We start from the raw sequence: 8,404 nt of genomic DNA, 5'->3' as shown, positions 1-8,404 counted from the left end.
GAGCTGTGCTCCTGAGAACCAAATGCATCGCTTGAGAAGTGACGGCAGGGAGGGCAACATAGGGGATGGTGCCTGAGGTTTGGTTCTAACTGGCAAGGCTCAGGTGCCACTTTTCTATGCTGCAACTAAGACTTTCTAGCCTGAATAGAAACTTTCCCTTTGACACCACTGGGAAGTGGAGAAAACCAGTTGCACTTGTGCCTTTAGGCATGGTGGGCGACCTTGCTACTAGCAACCTGGGAGCAGCCATCTGAGAAGCAGCACGTTCCTGATTCAACTCTAGTTGCTCATCTGAACATTGAACACTTGTGCATTTCTGGAACACCAAAGGAAAATGAATGGAAGAACCAATCAGCACCCTCATGTCACTCCATACACACGCACACACACGCACGGCTTCACTTCTGGTGCGCTGCTCTGGTAGACAGCACGGGAGGCTGGGGCTCATAGAGTTAGTAGAAATTGGTCCTGCTCAGGTGGCTTCCTCACCCAGGTGCCCAGACCAGCCTTCTGAAATGCTCTGAAGAGCTGCTGTTTCACAGACTGGTAGGTGCAGGCCCCCAGCTTGGCCTCACAGTACATGGATGGTGTGTCTCCAGGGTTTGGTATCCGTGTGCTCAGCTGTGGGCAGAATGAGAAAGAAGTGAGCCACCGAGGCAGTGGAGCCTCCCTGACAGATAGAACTGCCAGAGGAGTGGTAAGTAGACAGACACTTGCCCCAGACCCCGCATTTGCTTGTGTTTGTTGCTTACTTTCAAACAGCAAAGCAACATGATAAAGAGTATTGATACACTAGAAATTTGCTGAGAGGGTAGATCCTAAATTAAGTCATCAACCCCACACACATATACACAAAGAAAGAGTGACTGTGTGCAGTGATAGGGATGTTAGTTGGCTGGATTGTGTCGATCATTTCATGATGTATATGTATCCGAATGTCCAGTTAAGTACCTTAAATAATACAATGCTTGTACATCAATTATGCCAGATAAAGCTGATAAAAGAAAAATATCTATTTGCCATAAATAGACTATTGATAAAATCAAATCTCATATAGCATCCCCCCCTCCCCAAACCCCTAGAAAAAGAGTGACATGCTGAACAGACATACTATTTGATAAGTCAGCCCAACACCCTCATTCCTATTTGGGTCTGTCAGGATAAAAAAACATATGGGAAGATCAACCCAGCAGCCTTCATTTATTTCTTTGTTTTTCTGTTGTTGTTTTTGCTTTTTTTGTTGTTGTTGTTCCTATTGGCTATGCTTTGCAAATGTGGAAATATATATTTCAATTTAAAGCTTGAAGAGATAGATGTCAGCTCAGTCTATAGAGGAGAACATGCTCAGAATCACTGATGTTGTGGAAATGCTGTGGGGTTGAGGAGAAATGAGTTCAAATTCTCTCTTTGACATTCACTGCTGTGTAATTTCAGGGGAACTCATGCAACTATTCTGATGTGTTGTTTCCTGATGTCTGAACTGGAAAAAGTACTAGCTTCAAGATGTCTCTATGGACTTTCCTTAAGGTGCCCGGGGAGAGCAGTGCCTCCTCAGATATTCACAGGTGAAGTAAATACCTTCTCCCCTTGACTCTTGGAGCAGCCTCTCAGCTCACCAAGCTGCTGGACAGCCCTGCTTGGAGCAGCCAGACTGCAGGCCAGGGGAAGTTGGGAAAATGGGAACCAGTTACTGTGTCATGTGTTACCCTCCCTCCGCCCAAAGCATGAGTTTAGGCAGGTCCCTTGCGTGTGTCCAGGATCAGGCACCAGCGTGGTTGCCCAGCCTCCGGGAAAGGAGCTAGCCGCAGGCACCACAGACCTTCCCGTAGAGCCGTGCCCAGCGCGCAGAGAAGACGTGCTTGCAGAGTCTGGACGAGCTCCCGCAGCGCCTCTTGCCCGTGGTGGCGTCCAGAATCTCCACATCGGCGGTGCCCACCACCCAGTTCACGCTGAAGTGGGGAGATTTTCCTGGCTGGCGTGCCTCAGCATTGCTCACTCCTGTCAAAAGAGAAATCGGAAGCAGCCAGGCATCAATATTCTTGGTCCAAACAGGGCTCCCGCGAGGCTGGCTAATGGGAAACGGTCTGTGTTTGCGCTGGCAGGAGACGGTCACAGCTCATCGTTTTCACATTTAAACCTTGACTGGGTCACTGCTTCACTTTAGGGATGGATGTGGGAAATAAAGCCTGACCTTAACGCAAGTCTTGCACTGAGTCATTGCAGGAACTTGTTTTTCACTTTTTAGTTTAAAGGATTTTAATTTAAGGTAAAATCATAATAATAAAAACTCTGCCCAAATTCTCCTTCTCTGCATGCTTGCTGAGTGGGCTAATGAACAAATGGAGCCACGTAACCGCCGTCTGAGGAGTGTGCTCACTGGGTACCTGCTGCACGCCTAGCATTGCTTGAGGCAAAAATTTCGGGGGGCTGACGGGAGGGCAAAATGTTACCAGACAGACTCTTAGTACTACCAGATAGACTCTTGTTTGGTTGATGAGCTAAAAAAGCTAGTGAAACAAGATATCTAAGAGTGTAGGATGATGAACAAGTGATGTGATTCAGCTACAGCTCCAGTTACAGAATTTGCAGGACCAGTGCAAGATGCATGGACTCGACCATTATTAAGCATTTCAGGATGATAAAAAAGTATTAGACTAAGTGCCTGTTCCTCTACGTGTGGTCCTTATGTGACAGCGTAGGTCATGTGACGATGAGGCGGGTCCTGTCCAGAAAGCCTCCAGAATTTCCAGGGAAGTCCTTTCAAAGTTTCTCTCCATGTCAGATTGTAGGTTGGTTTTTCATTGGGATGCCATGTTCCTTACAGTCATATTTCATATAGCAGATCAGAAAAGGAAGCAGTCAGCACACTCCAACCGGGGGAGCACGTTTATAGCCAGGGCATTGGTCATGCTTTCTAGCTTTTACTGTGAATCCTGCTTCCAGTCCTGTCCCCCCTCCTACCATGGTCCTCATTCCCACGAAAGATGCTGGACATGCTGGTGCTGAGATGTTGGGCAGGACTGAGCCCATGGTGAGACCTCATCAGCCTTCCCCTGTGACCGTGCTGAGGATTCTGAGGCCCTCCACCTTCCCAGCTCAGCCTCTGTCTTCTGGAGCTGACCTTTTGTGAGTTTATCTCCATGTGGGGGAGGAATTGAAGTAGTGCACACTGTGATAGTTGCGAGGAGGGCGGATCATGGCCAGATGCGTTTCATAAACCAACCTTCCTCCAAAACTCCGCACAAGAGAGACGTGGCCTGGTCTGCTCAGAGTTATGTTGGGGGTGCAACACCACACAAAAGTGAGCAATGGGAGCCTACCTTGTGTGTTCATTTTGATGGTATTGTGGGATGCTTAGTTTATAGCCCAGAAATTCTTGTCTCTGGATCGCTCCCACTCCAGGTGGGATCCTCCTCCTCCAGGTCACAGTCCCCAAATTCAGCCCAACAGAAGCATCATTTTCTCTGGTTACTCACTTCTCTTGCTCCTTCCTGCTCTCCTGCAAGTACGTGGTGGGGGGTGGGATGGGGTGCCAAGGTCTTCCCCAATGATGGGTCAGTGGTCACATGGGGGAGTCTGTGTGACAAAACTTGCGGCTTTAGCGCATTGCCCAGGTCACAGCAGGGTCACGGCAGGTGCTGGAGACACCCCTGTGTGGGGAAGTTGTGCCTAAAAGGTGGGGTGTTCGGGGAAGAGCAGATCTGATGCTAGCTTTCCCTTTGGTAATTCCTTCAATGGTGGTTTTCAAGCAGTCTTGGAGAGGTCTCAGATGGCAGCGGACCCATGCTAGTGACAACCCTGAGTCTGAGGCACAGAGAGGACCTGCACTGCTCACCAACTCAGGAGCCCATGCCTCAGCCTAGCTATTCACCTCATGGAAGTGTGTTTCATTTCAGAGTGTGAGAACAATAAGGTCCTCACTGGTCTTTGACACAATTACCCTGGCAGGCTAAACAGAGAGAGCAGCTCATGGGGATGCCTGACGGTTCATAAGTGCAGCCGGTATGTGGGAAGGGCAGGCTCAGAAATAGGTCAGTAATACTTCTGTGACCTACTAACAAGTCACAGAAAAAGCTTAATGAACCTGCTAACTACTGTTACTACCACCACTGCAATTCCTACTGCTGTCACCAACTAGTACTACTACTAGTACTAGCAACTAGTACTACTAGTTACAACTCCTCATCCTACTATTCCTCCTCCTCCTACTAGTACGATGACCTCTGCCTCTACTACACTGTTAGTACTACTGCCATCACCACTTCTGTCACTACTACTGCTGCTGCAAATATTAGTATTAGTACTAGCACCACTACTTGAATTACTACTACCAGTTATGATATCAGTACTATGCTACTGCCACCACTACTCCAGTCATTACTACTAATACTGTGAATACTTCTACTACCATCACCACCACCCAGCCAGTTACCCCTCTGACTACTGCTGCTACTAATCCCAGTAGTTCAGAGCAATGAGAGTAAATGCACAGCTCACCCATGAAGATGAGTTTTATTATGGCTCATATAGCTATTAAAAGATATTTTACTACAAGGAAATCCTTATACACTTAAAAAAAGCAGTTTATAAGAGAAACATTATAGCATTTCTTTAGTTAGTGGGCCTACTATATTTAAAAGGTAATTCATTTTCCCCAAATTAAATTTGCACAAGACATTCAGGGATGTAATTTTTACGTGAAGCAAGGCAAGTCTGCACCACAGAGTTGCTTTATGTTGGATTTTGGGCAATGAGTGAAGCACATGTCTCCAGGCACAGAATCATAAACTTGCAGGACTAGAAGGGATTGCTGGAGTTGTGTGTGGGATTTCTCACACACACATGCACACTCACACCCACACTCGTTGCACATGGCCCTACATCACACACGCACACACAGATACAGATCATACATGCACCCTAGATACACACACTCACCCACCCTCCCCACCCCCACTCCACACACACACACACACACACACACACACGAAGTGGAATTAGTAATATTTTAATATAGACTTACGGAATTGGAATAACTAAGGATTAAGGCCGTATTAGTGTCATTTTACTCATTTTCATTAGCCTGAACATCATTATAATTGAGTTATTTTATAATTGCTGTCTTGTCTTAACAGAGCATATTCCAGGGAAAGTGTGTGGAATGTATTAGAGACTGGAGATAAATGGGTCAGGATAGTAGGCTAACAATTTGTCTTTAGTACTATGAGCTACATGGAACAAGTTCTATGGTTTTCTGAAGCCTCAGGTGAACACAACTCTAAGCAAGAACCTGGAATTACTGTGTTCGCCTCACTTTCCCCCATCTGACTGGGCTGATGAGTTGCTGGCTAAGACATGAGAGGCAGTGCGTGAGGTGGGTATACCTGCAGGGTGGTGGTCATGCTGCTGGTGGTGCTCTGTGAGAGGGTGGTGGGAGGCTGGCTGGCAGGGACTGGGGTCTCTTCTCTAATGAGAGCTTCCCACTTCTCAGGGACATCCTTCCTGAAGTCCTGCCTCGTCTGTGCTCTTAAGTGGCTTGGCTTGTACACCTCATAGTTAAAATCACTGCTTACAGGTCACTGGGAAAGATGTGTGATTTCCTCATGGCAGGAGGAAAAATTTGAATATGTTATTTTATAATCTGATAATGACATGACTCTTGGTTCCTGTGAGGACTGTCATTTCAAAAGATTAGGGACAAAAGGACTTTGACTTTGGCAGAATATGATCATTTTTGCTTCAAATTATATGTTTTTCATTGCTATAGTATCCAAAATGTAGCAATAAGTCAAGTTTCATACTGAATAAACATGGGGATGTTTTTCTTTCTTCTTCATCCCATGTTATCTTTTGGGGATCATTTTTCTCATGTCCAAATAATACATTTGGTGTTTCCATCAGCGGAGATTTCCAGAGTTGAATTAACTCAATTTTTGTCTGAAACGTTCTCTCTTCCTCATTTTTGAAGCATAATTTTACGGGGTCTAGGATTTTAAGTTGAGATTAATTTTCTATCAGCATTTTAAAGATAAATTTCTTTGTTCTTTGTCCTCCAAGAACCAACTATTAGTCTGATGTAGCTCTATTAAAGTTCATCTTTTATTTTCTGACTACTTTTAAGATTTTCTTTTTGTTCTTATGTTTTAGCGATTTAACTGTTGCGGGAGGTTTTTAAAAAATCCTTCTTAAGGTGTAGCATGCTTCTTAGCTCTAGAGCTTTTCATCAGTCCTGCAATGTTTTTAATTATTATCCCTTTAAATATCACCCCTGCTCCATTTCTTTCTCTTTTTTGGAACTTGTATTTGCAGGTAAGTTAGACTTTCCTATCTTTTGTGTATCTCTGCTGCATTAATTTTATGTGTCAACGTTGGCTAGGCCACGGTGCCCAACTGTGTGGTCAACCAGACAAATACTACTATGAGGGTATTTTTTAGATGTGATGAACATTAAAAGCTGTAGACTTTGAGCAAAGCTGATAGGCCTCATCCAATCAGTTGTTGGTCCTAAGAGAAAAGACTGAGGCCCCTCAAAGAGGAAGGGATTCTGCCTCTAGACTCAACTGAAACATCAACCCCTGCCGAAAATTTCCCTGCACTGAGGAGGTAGGTTATCATGTGAACCATTTTCTAAAAATAAAGTCTTTGTAATAGGAAAGTGAATACATTCTATTCATTTTGTTTTTGGGGGAGAACCCTGACTAATAACCCCTTTCAGTCTTTGTACTGCATTCTGGACCTTTTCATCAGGGTGATGGTCCAATTTACTAATTCTCTCCTCAGCTGTGTTTCATTTGCTACGAAGTCCATCTCTGTTACATAATTGGTTTTGTTTTCGTCATTTATAAAATTCCCACTTGGTTCCTTTATTTTTGTTTTGGCTTCCATCTCTCTCCCCTTGCATTTTCCACCTTCTTTTTAAAGTCTCTCTTATGCTGTGGCTCATTAAGGTCTGTGTCTGAGGAAGCCAATCTCTGGGGCCTGGGTCATTGTCTGTAAGTTTTGTTTCCATTGTCTGCAAGTTTTGTTAAAGCGGACTTGTCTCTTCCTATATCTGCTTATATTTTGTTGTGTGCCAGTATTGTATTTGCAAATTTCCTGTAGGATTATTTTATCTAACTCTCAGTAGGACCATCTTAATTTAAATTTAGGAATGGAAATAATTTAATGATGCTTGGTGACACCCACAAGGACCCATTCATGAGGGCTCAAACATATACCAGTTTTAGCAAATAGTCCTTTGGTGTTTCTACCACTAGGATCTGAAGGGAGACCCTGGAACTTAGTCCTGTTCTATTATGTCCCAGTGACTGCAGAAGTCCCCCTCTAACCCTCTATGAGGCGGGGAGGGGGGTCTACTGTGGGGACCTCATATCCTGGTCCTTTTGTACTTCCTCAAACCCATTTCTAGTGATTCTTCACTGTCTTGTTAGCTCTCTGATGCCTCCTGTCACACTTTGGTGTGATTGATTGCAAGATCTTACTGCTGTCCTGGAATTGGGACTCCCCAGCAGCAGAGGATCTTCAAAGAAACATCATTTAGAATCTGTCAACATTGTATGACTTTTTTTAAGGTTAGGGTTTCTTATTAAATTTTATGATTTCTCTCAGAATAGTTGTAAGGGTTGCTAATGACTATGTATGTAAACATTTCTAGACAGAGAGGATATATGAGAGGATTTCTGGGGAGGAATGATTACCTTGGGAAATGGTCAGTTTTCCATTACCAGGAGCCAGCAAATAATTGGGTAGAGAGTCAGGTATTTCAAGAAAGCAAGGTGGAGAGGCCTCCCTGGCATCGGAAGGGTTAAAGTCTCAGCACTATCAAGCTATGGCCAGCCACTGCGGCATGAGTTCGATCCCCAGCCATGGAGCTAACCTACATGGTGCAGCAGACCTTTCCTGTCTTGCCCGCTGATCCCATCAGCAGTGTATTTCAGTAGATCTATCTGTTCTCCCCACTGCTGTCTCTGGTGAAACCTCTCATCCCCACCCCTGGACCTCTGGCCTGCACTCCAGCTCTTTTTTTTTTTTTTTAATATTTATTTATTTATTTATTTATTTATTTATTTTTTTGTGGGACCCTCGCTGGCAGCCGGGGAACGAATCGGTGCTGCAGAGGCTGCGGGCAGCTTCGCAGCCCAGTGCTCAACTGCTGCGCCACCAGGGGAGGCCCCCCAGCTCTTGTATATATAAATAAAATAAAAATAAATTTTACAAAAAGAAAGCAAGGTGGAGCTGGATAATTTTAAGGTACTTTTTAATTTGCCTTTTACCTAGTCTAAGCTGCCTTTGTAAACCCATTAAAGCTGTAGACCACATGACCTCATCGTAGATCTGAAACTGAAGGGCAATTAAAAATAAATTACAATTCTTTACTTGGTGTACCCTAAACACTTGGAAAATG

The 8,404-nt window shown here is 44.5% G+C and overlaps 1 protein-coding gene across 2 annotated transcripts in view; it reads right to left on the bottom strand.

Annotated features, from left to right (window-relative positions):
- Nucleotides 1-444: 444 nt before the first annotated feature.
- ADARB2 (adenosine deaminase RNA specific B2 (inactive)) overlaps nt 445-8,404 on the bottom strand; it is a gene marked incomplete at both ends in the record, with an annotated part of 448,147 nt that continues 440,187 nt past the window's right edge. Inside the window, 2 exons of one of the 2 annotated variants that reach the window (XM_084254372.1) lie at nt 445-621; nt 1,820-1,998. In XM_084254372.1, the coding sequence (XP_084110498.1) occupies nt 445-621; nt 1,820-1,998 (356 nt within the window). The remainder of the gene's footprint in view (nt 622-1,819; nt 1,999-8,404) is intronic. The other variant, XM_084254373.1, reaches the window with a different exon arrangement.

The sequence above is a fragment of the Talpa europaea genome, assembly GCF_964194135.1.
Source record: "Talpa europaea genome assembly, chromosome: 14".
Taxonomy (NCBI): domain Eukaryota; kingdom Metazoa; phylum Chordata; class Mammalia; order Eulipotyphla; family Talpidae; genus Talpa; species Talpa europaea.
Note: the sequence above shows the minus strand (reverse complement) of the source record. Positions and strands in the feature narration are given on the sequence as shown.